General features: G+C 32.8%; 1 protein-coding gene across 4 annotated transcripts in view; it reads left to right on the plus strand.

The window, feature by feature from the left end:
- The window catches only part of Sdk (sidekick cell adhesion molecule), a 38,325-nt gene that overhangs the window by 14,431 nt on the left and 2,382 nt on the right, over window positions 1–21,512 (plus strand). Inside the window, exons 2-33 of one of the 4 annotated variants that reach the window (XM_070306029.1) lie at window positions 5,212–5,307; window positions 6,279–6,458; window positions 6,540–6,753; window positions 7,010–7,183; window positions 7,310–7,518; window positions 7,750–7,900; window positions 8,287–8,414; window positions 9,013–9,126; window positions 9,927–10,046; window positions 10,250–10,405; window positions 10,986–11,112; window positions 11,454–11,755; window positions 12,058–12,243; window positions 12,378–12,683; window positions 12,813–13,139; window positions 13,380–13,576; window positions 13,758–13,967; window positions 14,295–14,549; window positions 14,659–14,887; window positions 15,017–15,319; window positions 15,540–15,720; window positions 16,044–16,259; window positions 16,344–16,540; window positions 16,780–16,976; window positions 17,292–17,531; window positions 17,748–17,945; window positions 18,164–18,305; window positions 18,592–18,870; window positions 19,264–19,284; window positions 20,484–20,641; window positions 20,857–21,019; window positions 21,147–21,466. In XM_070306029.1, coding sequence (XP_070162130.1) covers window positions 5,212–5,307; window positions 6,279–6,458; window positions 6,540–6,753; window positions 7,010–7,183; window positions 7,310–7,518; window positions 7,750–7,900; window positions 8,287–8,414; window positions 9,013–9,126; window positions 9,927–10,046; window positions 10,250–10,405; window positions 10,986–11,112; window positions 11,454–11,755; window positions 12,058–12,243; window positions 12,378–12,683; window positions 12,813–13,139; window positions 13,380–13,576; window positions 13,758–13,967; window positions 14,295–14,549; window positions 14,659–14,887; window positions 15,017–15,319; window positions 15,540–15,720; window positions 16,044–16,259; window positions 16,344–16,540; window positions 16,780–16,976; window positions 17,292–17,531; window positions 17,748–17,945; window positions 18,164–18,305; window positions 18,592–18,870; window positions 19,264–19,284; window positions 20,484–20,641; window positions 20,857–21,019; window positions 21,147–21,466 — 6,296 coding nt within the window. The remainder of the gene's footprint in view (window positions 1–5,211; window positions 5,308–6,278; window positions 6,459–6,539; window positions 6,754–7,009; window positions 7,184–7,309; window positions 7,519–7,749; window positions 7,901–8,286; window positions 8,415–9,012; window positions 9,127–9,926; window positions 10,047–10,249; window positions 10,406–10,985; window positions 11,113–11,453; window positions 11,756–12,057; window positions 12,244–12,377; window positions 12,684–12,812; window positions 13,140–13,379; window positions 13,577–13,757; window positions 13,968–14,294; window positions 14,550–14,658; window positions 14,888–15,016; window positions 15,320–15,539; window positions 15,721–16,043; window positions 16,260–16,343; window positions 16,541–16,779; window positions 16,977–17,291; window positions 17,532–17,747; window positions 17,946–18,163; window positions 18,306–18,591; window positions 18,871–19,263; window positions 19,285–20,483; window positions 20,642–20,856; window positions 21,020–21,146; window positions 21,467–21,512) is intronic. The other 3 variants (XM_070306030.1, XM_070306031.1, XM_070306032.1) reach the window with 3 other exon arrangements.

Consider the following 21,512-nt stretch of genomic DNA (forward strand, 5'->3'; position numbering starts at 1 on the left):
AATGCATAAAATATTTCGGCAATGTATTATAAAATTATAACATAGAATTCGACGTGTTGGTGGGGTATACAATAGCGTGCTAATGTTTACGTGCTTCGATCTTGTTATTATTCGGCCGGCGATATTTAAATAGTATTGTAGAAGACGCCGGAGACGCTCCATCGAATTCCTTTTCTAAACGCGATCGCGACTAGTATTATATCGATACATAATTCGTTATTATTTTAATTATTACAATTAACAATTAATTAATTTTTGATATACAGCATGAAATTTTATCGCGACAATAATATAGTGCGTATCTCATGGGATTATTCTGCGATTTCGCGATCCTTACGTACGACTATTTATAATTAATCGTGTTTTCGCGAGTGAGTGCGAATATCAGGAGAAAACAGGAAAGAATGAACAAGAGAAGAAAAGGAGGTTTGGATAACGGAAGAATCGATATGCGGTAAGTAATTTATAAATGATTTATCATTTATATCATATGTAAAATAGATATATTGCTCGTTCTTTTTTCGTTTAAGCAACAATATCTTCGAGTATTGATTTGACATATCTTTTTTAAAAGTGAAAATATATTCTAAACTCTCTATTTCTACGCATATTTCGTTGCACTTTAATTATACGTTGAAAAGTCGCTCATGAAAAATTTTCTGCGTTACAAAATATAATATATTATTAGGGGAAAAAAAAAAAAGATAAAAAATATAAAATAAAGGAAAATCATTTTATTTTTACAATTTTTTAAATCTTTATTTTCAAGCATTTAAATTATTTCCAACAAGCACTTGTTTCACAAAATTCCACTTCCTCGTTAACAATAAACAGAACGTACCGGCTTCGTTCCTCTCTCGCAAGGATATCGTTTATCATACGTGTCCTCCACAATGCGTTGTCAGCAACCAAATTCTACCAGCTCGGTCGTTTAAAGTTTGAAAGATGAATGGACCGACCGAGAATTCTGGGTCGCGAACGCGAAAGAAGAATATCTTCATTTTTCTAGACAAGTAAAGCCTTTAGTTCGCGATCCGCGTCCACGCCCCTCTGTAAATGTGCCACCCCGTTTTACCCTCGACGACAGCTGCGTCGCTTAAAATAGGGGTTTCTTTAGTGGTCTCGACCTGCGTGTATATGTACATATGAACATATGTCCGACGAATCATGCGACGATTGTCACTATAGCGACGTATTCAAATCCTCGTTTTACAATAATCTACGGAATAGCATATCTAATTTAAATTTAGATTCTATTATCTTGTCGCCTCTTAAATATTCATAAAATATTTAATAGAAAAAAATCTCTAATGTAAAAAGTATTCTTTGATTACAAAAATTTTATAGTTTTAAAAAGGAAATAAATATTTTTTTTTATTGCTATATTAACGAAATATATTAATAAAATATATTTTTGTATATTAATAAATAATATCTTTACTGTTGGTAAATTATATAATACTAATTAATTATATATTTTTAACTAATAATTATTTATTTCTCTTTTGGTTAAGAAAAAAAGAGAGAGAGAGAGAGAGAGAGAGAGATATAGAGAAAATTTCAATCGATCTGGATAATCGAATGAAAGTAATTATCAATATTTTGGAACATTAAAAAAACGAATGTAAAGAAAGTAAACACATATATAAGACCGCATGAAATACAACTTTTTTTTTATAAGAAGGTATTTAACGTGCCATCAATCGAATAGTTTTGTTTCGATTTTTTTTTATATTTCCATCTTTTTTTCATTTCTCTCTTCCTTCATTTGGGTACCGATGATCTTATGTATAAAACACAACGTACATAATTTATTCCGAAATTTCATGTTTCCATTTTTTGAGAAATATAAAGATTTTATTGTTCATTTACAAAATATTACGATTTTTAAATATGGTATATATTGTTATGTATATGATAATATTATATTAAACAAGCATGTTATATATTTACATTTAGTTGAAAATGATATATAAAATAGCGACGTGCCTTGTTTACGTCACGCGTTTATATGTACTTGACGATATGACAACAAAAAGACATCGAGTAGGGAAAATCGGCGCGTAAACAGACGAAAAGATTATTATTATTATCTGATCAACGTCTGTACGTTAAGGAAGGTGTATTATATATTGTCTATCAAAAAGATTCTACTTCTCGATAGCGATTCTATCTTCTTCCTCGTGACAAAGAGTATTGATTTAAAATCTTTTATTCAAAAAAATTATTATTATTATTAAAACCAATTTATTTAATAACTAAATTTTAATATCAAAGAATTTATAGCAAAAGAAAGAATTCACTAGAGTTCAATAATGATCAATAAAAAAATTGAAAAAAAAAATTGAGTACAGGATAGGATTTTTCGAACGCGTACAGAGAGAATTAAAAATTTACGATGAAATCTAAAACGCCAGGTATTAAATGGCATAATATATGTAGCTGCACCTGTTAATACTTTAGCAGTTTACGTTTGCAATAATTAGTCAGTCGCAAATGAGAGTCTCGTTCGTGACGTTTTTCACATTTTCACACTCTTCCCTTCTCCTTGCCACTTAACGAAACCTTAACAAAAAGAAATTGTACAACATGCGTTGCGCGTAAAAATTCCAGACATTCTTCGTATTCTAGTTTTAACGCACGATCTTTTTTTATCCCGCGAAGCGGAGAACGAGGTTGCCTGCGACATGCCTAAAATATACAATGGTAATAAACGAGAAGTACATATATAAGTGTGGAGTTTATTGTCGCGACTTAGGTATTCAACAACCTTCTTTACACGCGCATTTCACGGGTGCTCACATTCCGCTGGGCCCTAGTTAGCGTTTACGGTGTCATTCCGTGGCTCCGAGATAAGGAGATAACTTATTCGAGAGCTGGGACTTTTCACACACGAGACGGATATCCGAAAGGCTGACGAAATTAAATAAAACAGTTTTTTTTTTCGCGAAAAAAATCCTCGCGATAGAGATGGGCAATTGTATTTGACAATCGTATTGAAACGCTGGGCGTTCACTTTTTATGAAGTTTTATTCTTTTACGTTAAAAGAATTTCTAACGATTGCTTCATTAATAATTAACGAGCTGAAGAACGCGAGAAACATGAGAAATAATTACACGGGGCGTACTTTGGATAATGTAATGTAATGGATAATGAAATTTTTTTTTTATACGTATATATAAAAGAGAATGATATGAATATATATTTATTACGGTAAGATAAAAATTTTAATTATTCTTTTAAAAAATTATGCGAACAAATCTTTGAAATTAAACGAGGATTGTCAATTTCGAAATTTATTTTTATATCGATGAAATTAAATTTCCACGATAAATTTTCTATTTTCGTTAATAAAAAAAATCATATACTTTGTGGAGGAAAAATCGATTGACTGATTAACGAAAGAATCGTAATGTTGTTATGTCAATGACCGGGATATATCACTATATATATGCAGCAATCTACAGTTTCGTCGACGGTGCCTATCGAGCCGAATCGATATTTATGACGACTCAGGTGCGACACAATCACACGGTCGTTCATTCTTAGGATCCGTCAACTATATATATACGGCGTGACTGATTGCACCGCGTATGCGCGCGATTAGAACGCAGACCGTGCATCACGTGGTGGTGTGCATCGGATCGGAATAAATTATCGGTTGAAAGGTAAAGAACGGACGAAAAACTATGCGTTACACTCGTCGCTCGCGATCACCATCGGTTCGTAAATCGCCATTACTTACACACACACACACACACACGCACTCCATGTGTAAATTTTTCTTAAAATAAATTTTTATATTTTAAACAAACCAATTATGATATTGGATATTATACATCCGTACGCGAATGTATCGCAAATCTTTTTATGTATTAATTTTATTATTAAAAATATTATATTATAATATCATTATTATATTATTATTATATATTTATAAAAGATAATATGTTAATAATATTATTATATTATAAGATAATATATTAATATTATTATCCCTATCTAAAAAAGCCACATGTTATATCGATACTCGAAAGTCTCGAAGTGTATTGTTGCCTCATTTGACAATTTGTGAAAGAAAAATTTAAAGTTAGGAAAGAAAAGTTAAAGAAACTGGAAAATGTCCATAAATGAAAGCGCGCATCTATGTTGTTCTAGTATACTAAAAAATGTTTTTCCGGCTATTGTTATTCCAAAACCTATGAAACGAACTACAATAACTTTGATCTCATTTGAAAGATAATTTAATTCTCTACAATTTTTGTCTCGATACTTTTTGTTAAAAGACGCATACTTTCCCTGATATTTGTAAAAATGTAAAAAATAACCGTGATATCTCAGAGGTTTTTGGGCGCTAACTTTTTAAGGAAGCATTTTTCTACCCATGTTTATAGGAAACTTTTTGTTCGGTATTAAATTAACATTGAAATGAGATCAAAATGATTGTAGTTTGCTCCATAGGTTTTGAAATAAACCTGAAAGTTAATAACCAATTTAAAGTTAGGAAAAAAAAAGTTAAAGAAATTGGAAAATAAAAGCGCGCGCGCGCGACTCGCATCTGTGTTGTTCTAGTTAATATATATTATTAATCTCTTTGCATATATTTTGTATACATATACATTCGTATATATTATATTTAAAATAATATATTTTCTAAAAATTGTTAAATATATATTTTTCTCAAAACTCCACTTTTCGACTTTTCACTCGCGACATGTCCCCGATAAAGTCGTGGTTTCACGGGAAACGACGAGAGATTGTGGCACACGGGCGGTGCGCCCGTGTGTCAGGATCATCGGAGCGTGGAACGTCCGGTAAGTGTACAGGAGGAGAGGGTTTTACATGCATGTGACTCGGCACCTCGGCATCCGCGGCCGTTCGTTCGCATTCTTTCCTCTCGTTCGTCGGGCTTTTTGGAGCACCGTAAATTATTATACGTCTCGCGTCCGTAGGTGACTCAAGTGTCAGTCAGCCATACGGCATTCACGTGTAATAATACGATCGATTCGAGTTCACGTATGTGTAATATGTATGAGAAAAAAATATATTTATATATATATATAATTTATTTATAAAATATAAATTCACATATTTTCGATTTGTACGAATTTTATGCAACTTTGTCTTCGAACTACTTGTAAAGGATTCTTGACATGAAAAAAAGGAAAAAAAAAATGCCGGTAACATCTTTCTCATCCCTTTGTTCGCAGTACCGCTTGAGGAACCGCGTTTCACCAATCAGCCGTCCAGCAGTGGCAATATACTAAGCGAGAATCGCACAAAGTTTCTGCAATGCCAAGCACGAGGTAAGAGAATCGCAATTTAACATGAAAATTTTCTCCATTTACATACTCGATAAATTCTTGACGTAAGAATAATAGTTTTTGAAAATTAGTTTGCTGGTAAATTTTAATAACTCTGTAAAAACATGGATTCCCATTCTCTGGGAAAACATCGCAAGTTTTTTTTACACTAGCTACAAATTTTGAACTTTCTCTTTTTTTTTTTTCCCCAAAACAAATTGCTGTTCTATTTCTATACTAAAATTTTGAAGAACGAGAGTCGAAATATTGCTTTTTTTTTTTTCTTTTTTTTTTTTTTAATGGAGATATATATATATATAAATTTAAACAAAAAAATATATATATAGTTTCAAAAAAATTAACGAAGTGATATTATTGACATTCCGTTTAGTATCAACATTTGCTATTTTATCATTGTTGATGATTTGAATTATTCCGTCATTATCAATTGATATACATTATCAAAAAATACTTCAAAATCTTGTAAAGATAAAAGAAGGAGTGATAAAAGGACCACAATAGTAAAGAGAGGATAAGGTTCGCCGCGTATGGCGTTCCATTGTCCTGTAGAAATATCAGGTAACGGGCGGATGAGACGGTGACCAGATGAAGCCTCACCGATGCTCAGCACCGTGTAATTCGATCCTATGACCCTGTACTAATGGTATTAGATAGCTCACGGTTTAACATCGTCGTCCGTGACTTTGCGAATGAGAATCATATTGAATCATTCATGAAGTTTTTATGTTAAATCATTCTTCGTGATATTACAAGAAACCGTTTTTAAATAATTATATATTTCATATAATTCAAGAAATTTGTCGTTAAAAAAATGTAACAAAGACATACGGAAAGTATCCCGATATCCTTTACGTAAATTTGAATTTTAGATTATAATCTAAACTTTTGACCTAAACGATCTCGAAAAAGAAAAATTATTTGTTACAACAAATTTCATATCGCCATTTCCGCAGGCAATCCTCAACCAAAGTACAAATGGTTCAAAGACGGGGTGCCCCTCAGCAATGAGCTCACCTCCGGGCCTTACTTCCGCATACAGAGTACGCGACGAGAGGATGCCGGGGTGTATCACTGCGTCGCGACGAACGACGTGGGGTCCATATTCAGCGATCGTCTCGCCTTCGCCGTAGCTTGTAAGTATTATCTCGATGAATCGTAAAGATCTAGTTTACCAGACTGTCGCGTATTATACGAATCGACGATTTTAATCTTAGATATGGGAGTGTTCAATAATCTCATGGACAAAGTGGTGACTGTCGAGTCGGGTAGCGCTGCGATTCTGGAACTACCCCCGATCGAGAGCCATCCTACCCCGGAGGTAACGTGGTTCTCCTCGGACGGGACGCTTTTGTACGGTATAAAGTACGCAACGACCCATCACACGCTACTAATACTAAACGCTTCGGAAAGCGACGAAGGTTCCTATAGGTTCGTATAATTTATACAATCAGCAATGCCTTTATTTATTTCTTGATATATAAGATTGCTTGTTCCCGAATTTCGAAAGTATGAATAAAAGAGAAGGCTTTTTTCAGTTTAAAAATTTCAAAATTTTACAAACCAAATTTAAAGATTTCGCTTTGTGGTCTGCAGTTGCAGAAAGTTGGAGATTGAGAGTTAAGAAAATTTCAATGAACTTTGTCAAGTTTAAGCTTATGTCTTTCTGACGATTTATTGTTCACAGAGCGAAGGCTATCAATACCCAATTGGGCAAGGAGGAGAATAGCCCGTTTTTCAAGTTGCAAGTCACCGGCGATCCATATGCGGAAGTGGCCCCTACCATAATCGTCAAGCCGCAGGACACGCAGATAATCAAAGATCAAGACGTCACGTACATAAACTGCATCGCGAATGCCAGGTAATCGAAAACTTTTCTGCAGTTACTTTTATCATTCTACGTACGATTATTCTTCTTTTCGATGTTTGTCTGAATGTTTGTCGCAACTCGGGAAGATTCGAAACAACAAAACTGCATCTATTTCAGATCACTTCACGAGTTACGGACCTTGTGGATGAAGGACGGCATTCCGATCGAGAACTCTAGGATATCGTATAGCTTTAACGATTCGTGGAATAGAACACTCGCATTGATCTCAGCTAATATAACTTACACAGGGATCTATTCTTGTCATGTGGATTTGAGGAGCGGTGGTTATCCGATTGTAAATGCGAGTGCCAAGGTTGTTGTATACGGTAAGTGTAAATAAGTATATGATAAATGTGTAAATAATTGATGAAATAACAATCGTAATATAAATCAAGTGGTTATCTTAAAAAAAGAATAATATGATACGACATTATCAATCACTTATCATTATATAATACACAGTTAAAAATTATTAAATTTTTTAGAATAATAAATTATACAAAGTTACGAATTAAAGTGTTTTAACAAGCATAACAATTTTCGCTACATTTTTCTAGAAAAACCAACATTTATAACGGAATTAAAAAGGGAGACCCTGAGCGATTACGGATCTACGGTAACGTTACCGTGCGACGCTAACGGCGTACCACCTCCTGTAATCAGTTGGTTCCGTAATGCCGAGCCCGTTGATCATTTACTGGGAACCAGGTATGCCTCGGCAAAATATTTGACTTTGCGATTCGAAAAAAAGACAGAGAGAGAGAGAGAGAAAGTGATATCCATTTTAACTTTTAGTTTTGTTGAAACTGTTTTATAAATTTGAAATAATAGCCGCTTTTTACGTGAAAGATACATTTTTTATTTATGTAAGTTGGTAATATTTTAATAAATTTTTTATTCCAAATTAAAATATATACGTGATATTAAAGAAGTTATTTATTAAAATTGGTACTTTAATGAAATAAAAAAATGATTTTAATATTTAGAGAAAGTATTTTACAATTTTAAATGTTTGAACTTGTTTTTTCAAAGACTCGAAAGTCATTTGGGTGACAACTGTATATAATTGTACGCTTGTCGCACGTATTTTATAGATATATAATGGAAGAAGATGGCTCGTTGACAATCAAAAAATTGACTATGGACGACTCGGGAATGTTTCAATGCCTCGCGTCTAACGATGCCGGCGAATCATCCAGTTATACATGGCTGAAGGCGAAAAGTGAGTACTTATCTAGAATTTCGTGCTGTACCGCGATATTTTAATAACAATAAAATCATTACCCAGTCTGTACACAAGGTGTTCGCGAAACACGCGATTACACTATTTTGACTTTTTTTTTTCACTAATGAAAAAATTTGATACTCTTACAAAAACCAAAAGGCTCTTCTATAAACTTTTTTTTATTATTAATAAATTGCAAAACTTGTATAAACAATACATTATACGATTTCGTAAAGAAGAGATGAGTAATTATCATAAATAATGCTAGCAAATTTAATTTGTGATTTTGAACATAAGATGTGTTATTAAAGATTGGATACTCGTTTTTTCTGTATGTTCACCAACATATAAATTATATAACATAGTAATTTAGTAATTTATACACATAGTAATTTATTAATAGAGAAATTGTTTAGTCATTCAAAAGTGTGATATAAAGACGTTATCTAAAGACGACATATAAATGTTTGAATAAATAAATAAATGCAACATATTATAAATAGAGATGTTTGAATGGCGTTTTTCACGAACACTTCGCGTAATAATGTCGCAAGCAGAGTTAATATATATGACGTATTTTTTATATGCGACACAGAAGAAGAATTAGGAAGCGGATTGAGAAACAGAGTTGCCCGCTGGGCGGCTGGCTACAATGTAGTCAGAATTCGCCAGTCTGACCGCCGTTTTATGTTCTCTCATTATCCAGATAGTAAGAATATTACTGCGAAATTTCTTCACGTTTCTTTTACATTATTATTCTCGGCACATGCTTGTGAAGATTGCGTATAAATTTCACTTTTCACGATTTTTTGCTTCTTCTAGTGATAAATGTTTTCATAAGATAAACGCATTATGGATATATTAATGTTTTAGATGATTTATTATTATTCCAACTGTATAGAGTTTTAGCGGAAGACATTAAAAAATCAATAGTTTGTTTTTTATGTGATTAGTAATTTAGTGATCTTAATTAGTTTAGTGTTTCTCTTTTTTAAATTATGTAATGAATGGCGTATGAAATATTTTCGAAAAATTATCACATAGAATGGATCATTGTTTTTTGATATAATCATAAAGGATTCTTGGCACGCATCTGCGACATTGCAAGTAACACCGACACGCACGTCTTGTTGTTCCTAAATATGTTATAGATTAGAAATATACATATTTTCAATAAGATCTATTTTGAATTGTGGATGTTTCACGATAAGTATTATATTAAGCATTTAGCGATTATTTTACACCGCATTTATCGTGAATCAGCCTGTACTTCGTTAGCCATTAGTTTGCGTAGTTTTGCTACTGAATATGTGTTTGTGTTTTGCTTTAAAAAAAATAAGCTTGTTTTTAGAAATGAGTGTAAAGAAATAGAGAAAGAGTAAGAATTACGGATGGGTTTAATATATACATATTGCAAGCGACGATTGTTCACCCTTTTTTCATTTGCACGTTGTGAGAAAACATCGGAAATCGATTCGATATCAATGATAAAATTTCTATAATTTATAGCATCTGGACCGATTATGGAAAAAGGCCCACAGAATTTAACAGTATTGGATGGCAAAGATGCGACTTTGACTTGCTACGCGATAGCGGCGCCTAAACCAAATACTACTTGGTACTATAATGGTAATTAAATAAACAAATTTAATTATTAATTATTATGTTGTGTTACATTATACATTATTACAATTTGATATAAAATTATAATTTAATTATTAAAAAAATATTTATTCTTTGTAAAATTAAAATAAGTGAGATATTATTTCTCTTACATATTACTGCAAGAAACATCTGTTTACATAACAAATTGCAAAATCTTATTGCAACAGATACGATACCTGTGGAGATCGCCGGGAGAGTACAAGTCTTGGACAATGGTGATCTTTTAATCGCAGCGGTAAAGCCGTACGATGCGGGAAAATATACTTGTATCCGAGCGAATGAAGCCGGCTCTGTCAATGGATCGGCATACTTGACCGTTATGGGTAATTAAAACAATTTTGAGGCAGACGTTATAAACAAGATAGACAGAAATCTTTTCACTTTATTCATTCCCTTATATTTATCCTATAAATAAAAGATTAATATATAAATATAATATATAATATTATATTATATTACAAATAAATATTATATTTATCTCATAAATAAAATATTTCTCTTTAATTGGAGACAATTTCTTTAAAAAGTCAGAATATATATATATTTTTTTTTTAATTTTCCAAAATTATATACTTATCTGCATATTGTATTTCATTATACATATGTATTATCAAAAGTTATTTTTAATTTAAGTATTTAAGTTTTGTACGCTACTATATTATTAAATTTTTAATAATAAATTTTTAATAATAAATTTTTAAGTATTCATATAAAGAAAGTTTTCCTATGCGAAAAACTTTCTTTCTAAAAACTCTTTTGAAATAAAAATTGTTTTTTTTGCATTTGATCTTCAATCATAGCTGTATATTGTGTGTATACATATTTATTATCTCTCTCTCTCCCTCTCTCTCTCTCTCTCTCTCTCTCTCTCTCTCTCTCTCTCTCTCTCTCTCTCTGTTACAGTTCGGACGCAAATTATCCAACCACCTGTTGATACATCCGTGCTTCTCGGACACATCGCCGAATTACAGTGTAAAATCTCGAACGATCCTAGCGTCGTGTATGATATGGCATGGTTTCATAACGGACAGTATGTATATAACGAGGAACACTATATATTTTTACAATATTAATACTTTAATATGACTTATAATATAAATTCGAAATCTTTTATATCAGAAAAAATCTTTTGCATGTGTTAATTTTTTACAAAATTTAAAACTGGTCAGAATTTTTTATTCTTGAAAACGTGGAATTAAAATCTAATAAATATATTTTTTTTTTCCATGAAAATTGCACGGGTTTAATTGTGACTGTTGATTTATTATCGAAATATGCCAGTAAAACTGTTTGAATTGGAAAAAGTGGATGAGATTTTACATAACTCTTTCAATGTCTGAAAATTTCAAAATGATACATTTGTGATTACAGAGTAATAAACACGCAAGCGAGTCAGAGAGTGAAAATGCGACCGGATGGGACTCTTGAGATTGTCGCCGTTCGTGCTTCCGATGTGGGAGATTACACGTGTTCCGTAGTGTCGCCGGGTGGAAATGAGACACGATCCGCTCGTCTGAGTGTGATCGAATTGCCATTCGCGCCGATCAACGTCGTAGCCACTCGAGTAGAGCGGATCTCACCGCGCACGATCAACGTTACATGGGTACCCGGTTTCGACGGTAACAGTCCCACGAAAAAATTCATAGTTCAGAAGTTAGAAGTACCCGATTTAGGTAAGTGTAATCCCCGGGTATAATTTGGACATCCAAGATCCTGTTATGTTTATATTTTCTGATTTATAAGATACGTATATTTTGTGTAGACAAACACACATGATTGTAAAAAAAAACATTGTTATTAAATATGTATTAAAAAAAACATATCTTACAAATTTACGATAGAATAAATATAATAGAAAAGAATAGAAAATAAAATAGGATAAGTATAAATTAATGCACACATTACATTTATTTTTATATATTTATTTGTTTATATATTATATAATTATCTATAATGGGGATAATATTATAAATAGGACCTATAACTAGCCCGTTATTAAACTGGATTACCGAACGCGACAACGTGTCGGCGACAAGCCGATGGGTATTGTTGAATAATTTGAAAGCCGCGGCAGCTTATCAATTTCGCATCAGCGCTGAAAATAGCGTAGGCGAAGGTCCATCATCAGCACCTAGCAACATCGTCGTCCTACCCCAAGAACGTAAGTGATTAGAAAGAGAATGACGATTCGATAAAAAACAGTGATGTAATATCTATCCTACTTTCGTTGTGAAATAAACTATGAATCGATTTCTGATACGTATATCGATTCAATTTGATTGTTTTGATCATCAGCGCCCAGCGGTCCACCGATCGGCTTCGTCGGTTCAGCACGTTCCTCATCGGAAATAATAACTCAATGGCAGCCTCCGCTGGACGAATACCGAAATGGTCATATTTTGGGATATATATTGAGGTACAGATTGCACGGATACAATGACAGTCCGTGGACGATACAGAATATCACCAACGAAGCGCAAAGAAATTATCTCATTACCGATCTGATCACATGGAAGGATTACGAGGTACAGATAGCAGCTTACAACGACATGGGTGTGGGTGTATACACCAAGGGCTTGCAGATTAAAACCAAAGAAGGAGGTGATTAATCAATATTTAAAACATTGTTTATAATAATATGATTTCAAAGTATCGTATAAAAACTAATTACGATACAATTCTGAAATATTACATTCGTTACCTTATTATAATATATATATATATACACAGTTCCGGAAGCACCTCCCACGAACGTAAAAGCGAAAGCGATTAATTCAACGGCGGTGAAAGTTTGGTGGAAACCACCGAATCCGCAAAAGATCAACGGAATAAATCAGGGATATAAATTACAAGCTTGGTTCGGCAGCAATTTTATGGAAGCGACTGAGTATAAGTCGATGACCGTACCACCCAGCTTATTTGATCCGCTCGCCGAACAAAGTACTATTATGACGGGTTTAAGGAAGTATACTCTGTATAATATTACGGTGCTTTGCTTTACCGATCCAGGTGACGGCGAAAGAAGTTTGCCTGTCGAAATACGCACTTGCGAAGATGGTACATTTACTTCACAATATAACTAATTAATAACTAATTATTTGACTTATACATGAAATAAAAATTAAAAATTAAAAAAATAATTTTAAATTTGTAAAATTAATAATATGTATATTGATTTCTATCGATTTCTTTATTGATTTCATTGATTTCTTTTTATATAATGTAAAAAAAGATCGTTCTTGTTGGTATTATATGTATGCAATTGTTTTGTTTTTAAATATCTCTTATCTGTTATAGTACCCGAAGAAGTGGAAAATTTACAATTTGAAGACATCAGCGATCGCGCGCTGACAGTTAAGTGGAGTTCCCCTAAAGAGACTAATGGCATATTGACACATTACCAATTGAAATATATGATTAAAGAGATCCCGGATTCTTTGCGCGTCGAAAACTTTACGGCCCATGTGTTGTCGACAAGAGTAAAACATTTACAGGTAGCCATCAATTCCAAATAATATAAAATAAATCTAAATTTAAAAAGACATCTAAAAATGATAAAATAATAAAAAAATCTAGAGAATGATCTAAAAATGACAATAAATTACGAAAAAATGAAATTAAAAAAGACAGAAGTAAATATATAATTTATTTATTAGTTACTATTGTTTTTTTTAGGCATTGACCCATTACAAATTTGAAGTCGCTGCATGGACGTCGATTGGACCAGGAAAATCCAAAGTAGCAACCATACAATCGGGCGTAGAACCGGTGCTACCAGAACCGCCCACAAAACTAGCATTATCCAATATAGATGCATTCTCTGTTGTGTTACAATTCACACCGGGATTCGATGGCAACTCGTCTATTACAAAATGGACAGTGCAGGTTGGTCGATTATCAACTTTTACTTTGAAAATGTCAAGGAGAATTATTATTAATTACGTTTTTTTGCTTCAACATTTTTTTGAAAATTAAAAAATTTTGTTAATTAAGAAATTAAAAAGAAAAAAAATTTTAATCGAACGATGTTATTTATTTGCTTAATATCTGAAAAATGCTCCATTTTTTATAGCGCTAATTTTATAAGATTTATTCTCTCTAAGATCAAACAGAAAGATTCAATATGATACATAGAGTTACACGATTGATAAAAGACAAAAGATAAGTTATATATAAGAAAAAGAAATTATATATACATAATTTTTCTCGAAGGCACAAACGGCGCGAAACTCGACGTGGTACAATATCTACGAGGTATCCGATCCTGACGCTAGTACGATCACCGTCGACGGTTTGACCCCCTTCATGCAATACAAGCTTCGTTTAATCGCGAACAATGTCGTCGGTGCGTCGCAGCCTTCCGAATCGACCAAGGAATTCCAAACGATTCAAGCATCACCCTCTCATCCTCCAAAGAACGTCACGGTCCGCGCGATGAACGCCACCGAATTACGTGTCAGATGGATCGTGAGTATTCATTATATTCGATATGTAATTTTTGTATCAATTATTACTATTGAAAAGATATTATATTAAAATATAAACATAAGAATCACATATATAATTTTCTGCGCAGCCATTGCAACAAATAGAATGGAACGGAAATCCACGCGGATACAACATCACGTATACGGAAGTACGCTCAAACATCTCGAAGAGCGTTGCTATCGAAGATCCCACCGCAAACTCATATGTTTTGGAAAATATGGAGGAATACGCCGATTATGAGATAATGATGCAGGCGTTCAATGACGTCGGTTCTTCAGCGGCGAGTCCAAAGGCTATCGAACGAACTCGCGAATCAGGTAAGATTGTCATGATTATTTTATTTATCGTAAAAAATTTTTCAATTTACGAAAAAAGTAGTATTAAATCAGTTTTAAACTTTTCTTTTCCTAAGATTCGAAGATATATAATGCCAACATATCTTTCAGTTCCTTCTCTGGGACCGATCAACGTAGAGGCAAATGCGACGTCATCTACAACCATTCTAGTACGATGGGGCGACGTTCCTGTAGAACACCAAAACGGGCAGATCGACGGTTTTAAAGTTTATTATGGCGCAAATTCCAGATCGTCCTTCCAATACAAGAATATTCCCAGCAATACTACTTTTACGACTACCCTAACGGAGCTCCGCAAGTTTGTGCAATACCATGTGCAAGTTTTAGCTTACACGAGACTCGGCGATGGAGCGCTGAGCATCCCACCTGTGAGAGTTCAGACCTTCGATGACAGTAAGATGGATTTTTCATTGCAGTTAAATTTTCATTATCCAAGACAATCGGGATAATTGTAACGTAGAATGTAACACTTGACTATATTTTCTGTAATATAATTATAATATATATATAAAACAAAAAAACATATTCTTCCAAGCGAAGGAAATGCAAGAAAACTAATAAGGCATTTCTATAATAATCGTTATGATAATACTAATGTTCTGTTTTATATTAGCTCCCGGTCCACCATCTAACGTGTCCTTTCCTGACGTGAGCTTTACCACAGCGCGCATTATCTGGGACATGCCAGAGGATCCCAACGGAGAGATTCTCGCGTATAAAGTCATGTTTCATTTAAACAATAGCCAAGATCACCAATTTTCCAAAGAATTCCCGGCGTCGGACAGAACGTTTAGGTACAAAGAATTTTTTTTCTATTTACCTTAATTCACATTTATAGAGAATTTTATATTCAATCATATTACATGTATATAAAAAAATATTTTATATATACATTTCCATTTTTAATTTATATATTAGAAATAATATGAGACTTCAGCGAATTCTAGAATTTCAAAGTTAAAATTTTTTTATTTATAATTTACGTATAGATTTTTTTGTATGTTTTAGTGTCTATAATATTATAAATATTATTATTTTAAAATTAAAAGTATCGATTAAATGAGTGTGTATAGAAGATTTTCGAGTTTAATATAACGAATATTATTGCTTGCTGCAGAGCCACGAGTCTCGAACCCGAGAAATATTACATGTTTTCTGTGACGGCGCAGACGAGATTGGGTTGGGGTAAGACAGCTTACGCGCTTGTATTCACTACGAACAATAGAGAACGTCCACAGGCGCCATCGATGCCACAAGTGAGCAAGTCGCAGATCCAGAGTCGCCAGATAACGTTTAGCTGGACACCAGGCAGAGATGGTTTTGCACCATTGAGGTACAAATATCTGTTGCAGGCGTCACTTTTTGAGGGATGTTAAAAAAATTGCATATTGATCTCTCTTTCTTTTTATCCTGATAGATATTATACAGTGCAACAGTCGGAAAATTCCGGACCGTTCCAAACTATACCCGAAAGAGTAGAGCCGACTCTGACATCTTACACTGCTAACAATTTAAAACCTTATACGCGCTATCAATTTCGTATTCAGGCAACCAATGATATAGGCCCTTCGGAATGGAGTACCGAATCTGCTCAAGTGCAAACTCTGCCTGCAGGTACGTCTAGAACGGCAATATAAGATATTGGCTTAGATTGCATCGTATATTTTTTTGATACACGAATAAAAATAATAGGCATCAAGTGTTTAATGTATTTGTGTTTATTTAAAAATTGTTTATTTGATATATTATTTGAAAATATAAAAATCCAATAAAATTTTTGAAGAAAACGATTAAAACAATTAATTTTGCCTTCTAAAATATTTTAGTAAATAATTCATATCATTTACTTATAGCACCATCCAAAGGTGTCACTGGTCTGAAAGTTGTACCGATAACAACGTCCAGCGTCGAAGTTCACTGGAATATGATCGACGAAGTGTATTGGAGTGGGGATCACGAAACGGGTGGTTATCGTGTCGTTTACCAGCCGGTATCAGATTTTCCGACACCGCTTCAGGCGACGCCAAAAGAAGAAATCCTGGGAATTAATGTAATATATTTTTATTAAATATAATGTATTAATAATATGTCTTAGCCTGTAAAATGTCATTATCTAAAATTATATTTTAAAAAACCTGAAATTCTAAAAATTTACAGTAATGAAATAACGCGCAAAGTAATTCACTTTAATTAACAGCCAAATATCGCTCAAATTTTCGTTTGTTAAAATACTAGCATATCGTAATCGTGTTTTACTATCTGAGATTAATATAAAGTATAACATATATTGATAGCATGGATTGCACATAGCGTAGCACTTTTTAAAACAGATGATCAATTTTCATTTCTCTATATTTTGTTTCAGGAAACTAAAATGGTTTTAAGCGATTTAACGGAGGATCGATATTACGAGATTATAGTGCTGCCGTTTAACTCGGAAGGTGAGGGCCCACCGAGTCCACCGGTCACTGTATATGTAGGAGAAGCAGTTCCTACAGGAGAGCCTCAAAATTTGATAGCTGAACCCATCTCTTCCACCGAGGTCCATTTACGTTGGAGGCCTCCTCAAGCCAATATGCAAAATGGCGATTTATTAGGATACAAAGTAATTATCTATTTTACATCTAGTTATATTAACAACGGGTTATGATCGCGATGTATATTGACATATTTTTTATTTTATTATTTTGTAAATTCGTAAAAATTTTTCTTTATATACTTAATAATAGATTAATTGTTGTATATTGATAGATTTTTTCATTAATTTGTAAGTTTCCTATATAAGCGTCGATTGTAATTAACATTTCTATTTTTATTACAGATTTTTTATTTAGTAACCGACTCTCCTCAAAATATAGAAAAGAAACAGGAAGAAGAGATAGAGGTTGTCTTGGCGTCCTGTTTGGCGCACAGCTTAGTTTTTCTCGATAGGTATACAGAGTATCGCATACAAGTCTTAGCGTTTAATCCGGCCGGAGATGGCCCACGATCTTCGCCAATTACCGTAAGGACGAAACAGGTAATTTTCTATAGATATATTAAATTATTTCTTGAATAATATTAATGTTAAAAAAAAATAAAACATATTTAAAGAATGGTATTTAAATTATGCATTCTCTTTCTTTAAAGCAATGGTCATTTATATAATAGCTATCTAAAATGTATCTTAAACTTTGTGGTTTTGTTCTAATATTTTATGTATTATAAATATACATTGTGTACAACATATAATTGCAGGACATACCAGGACCGCCGTACAATTTGCAATTCACTGAAATTACCATGACCAGTTTGCGCGTCTCTTGGGAGCCGCCAAAATTACGCAATGGCGAGATAATCGGTTACATCGTCACGTATGAAACGGCGGAGCAAAACGATCGTAAGACAAATTAATATCTCGATGATATAAAATTGCGGTAGTTCGTGTAAAAATTTAATTTTACTTTTCTGATGGATCTTCTCTCGTAAATCATTAACTTTTCAATTATACCATAAGTCACGGTACATTTTACATTATGTTTGTATGAATATTATTATATATAAATGGACATAAAATGCATTACAATGTTATTTAAAGAAAATTTTATACACGAAGTACAGTGATATTATGATACATTGGTCATATCTCTATTCCCTCACTAACCGATCGACGTGTTCTATTCAAGGTTTCAGTAAACAAGTAAAACAAAAAGTGACAGAGACGAGCCTTCTCATTCAACCGTTAGAAGAGGAGGTAACGTACACCTTTATGGTTCGCGCGCAGACGATCGACTTTGGACCACCGATATCCGGTAATGTTACGACCGGTCCACAAGAGGGTTCGCCGATGGCACCTAGTAAGCTCGGCGTGACCAGGACCGTCTCCAGCGTGGAACTACAGTGGACTAACGGAGCTTCCGGCAAAGGTCCTATACTCGGTTATTACATCGAGACTCGTCGTAAAGGCAAGTATAAATTATGCTGTCGTGTGTTTATTATAATATTTGCAACAATAAAGAGGACCTCTTCAAAATTTAAATGTTATCATTTTACATTATTGTTTATTGAAATTGCAATGCTAGAAAATTATAAATAAACTCACTAATCTCTCTTATTGTAATTAATTTATAAAATGAATTTTACAATATGTCATATTCTTCTGAAAGGAAGATATAATATATTCAGAGAATTTTTATTGATGTTGCAGTTTTGTTTAAGAAACAGAGAAATATATACAATTGTAAAGTAATTTATAGAATAAATTTTTCGGAAAATTATTGTGTAACTTCTTGTATATTCGTGTTGAACCAATTATCAGTTCTGCTAACACTAATATCGTCTTTTTTATAAATATGTAGCGATGGAAGAATGGCAGCATTGTAAGTGTCAACGCACGTAATTACGCTGAGCGTTAATCATTGCATTAGATGGTTTTTAATAGCGAGATCCTTGTTAGTGTAACGATATTGCTTTTTGAACAATAATCCGTTATATATTATTATATACGTGTCGTATGATCTTTTGATCGTTTGCAACAATTTGCATGATAATGTCAAAGCATGACATAGCCAGAAATCCCATTTTAGACATTCATGCGAGATTTTATTGGATATTAACTTCGCGTAGCGCTGTAACACCGTCCTGAGAAAGAAACGATCTAGTGATTGATCGTTATTCTAGCGTGATGATGGTTTATTGTATTAGCCGTTATTGATTGATAGTGTCACAGTTTTCATTATTTAATTCCTGCAACTAATTTCGCGTTTTTGCAAACACTTTGCGTGCAATATACTCAAGATATTTCATACAGCTAAGATATAGATCGATACTATTGTATTTCTTGTTAAAAAATAAGTATTTTTTCCTTGGATAAAATTTCCAGAAATGCATAATTTTCTCATTTTTTAATATGCCAAAACAGTACACTTGTTATTTTTTGATTCTTTGTGTAAATAATTCTTTCCTAAGAATCAAGAAACAATAGATGCACTATATGTGTAATAGATATATAACGCATTCAAAGTGTTAAATTAGTTTTTACCAAAATAATACAAACCTTCCTCAAATCATTTGATAAAAGGAATATAATTTCATTATAATTTCATTTTTACTGCATTATTTGTTAGCGATATTTTTTGATCAAGTTGAAATCAATTTTTTCTTAAAAAGAATATCAAGGCAATTATTTTTTTAAATAATTAATTGAAAAAAGAATTCTCTGACAAAATTAGTTTGGAAATAAAAAATAAAAAATAATAAAATTATATTTATGTGCAGATGTATTTAAACAGATTAATATATATTCTAAAAATTAACATATACTCTATATTCTAGAATTTGATTTACGCTTATTAATTAGGTATACAATATTTCATATTTTTGTTGAGATAAAATTGAAAAAATAAATCGATCAAAAAATATCTGCTATTGAAAAATGTTGTAAAAATGAGATATATAAAAAGACTTGTGATTATATATAATGTGATATGTATTTCCAACAAAAGAACATTTTTTTCCTCTTTTCCTTAAGGACTTGTTAATTTAAAGATTATAACGCAATTTATGTGTGTAATTATAGATGATTCGCGCTGGCAGACAATAATTCGTAGTAGCAATGGACCACTGACGGAATACACTGTATCCTATCAAAACTTGCTGCCATCTACATCTTACTTGTTCAGAGTGATATCGTATAATCGTTATGGAATCAGTTATCCAGCGTATTCCACCGAAACGGTAAGTAATTAAATGGAGAGGTAATTATAAATGTAATTTCAATATTATTAAAAAAATAAAATTTGTATACTTCTGTCCATTTGGATATTAAGTTCATTTATTATTTGGATATTTAGTTTTGCGCATATTATATTTATTTATTTATATTTTATTTATTTGTGAAAAAAAATACAACATAATTAACATGCTTTTTTTTATTAATGGGATCATGGCAGATTTTGACGCCGTCGAAATTGTACCTGGAATATGCATACCTACAACATAGACCGTTTTACAGAGAGACTTGGTTCATGGTCACTTTAGCAGCTACATCAATTATAATTATCATTATGGTCATAGCGGTGTTGTGTGTAAAGAGTAAAAGTTACAAGTACAAACGTAAGTTGAGTTTAATATGGTATACCAAGAGATTCACAATTATGAAAAATTAAGAATAGCTTGCATACTTATCTATTGATGTATAACTTTAAAGGAATTATATCTTGTAACACACTAATGATTATAGAAGAGGCGCAAAAGACTCTCGAGGAGTCAATGGCAATGGATGCGGAGGATAGGCAAGAATCAGATCTGGTATTGTACAGATCGCGTCAAGGTGGAGGCACTATCAACGCGGCGAGCGGCACTCTAGGTAAAAGGAACACATTGGCCCGAAAGGCTATGCATCCTCCGCCGCCGGCGATGTTGGGTAAATCGCCTCCTAGACCCTCCCCTGCATCGGTCGCCTATCACAGCGACGAGGAAAGTCTCAAGGGATACGACGAGAATCCCGATGACAGTAGCGTTACGGAGAAGCCTTCTGAAATCAGTTCCACCGATTCTCAGGTAATATTAGAAAAAGAAACGATTGTATATTTATTTTTAAATTGTA

The sequence above is a fragment of the Polyergus mexicanus genome, unplaced genomic scaffold (assembly GCF_030449975.1).
Source record: "Polyergus mexicanus isolate NDT 795.1 unplaced genomic scaffold, iyPolMexi1.0 SCAF_13, whole genome shotgun sequence".
In the NCBI taxonomy this organism is placed as follows: Eukaryota; Metazoa; Arthropoda; class Insecta; order Hymenoptera; family Formicidae; genus Polyergus; species Polyergus mexicanus.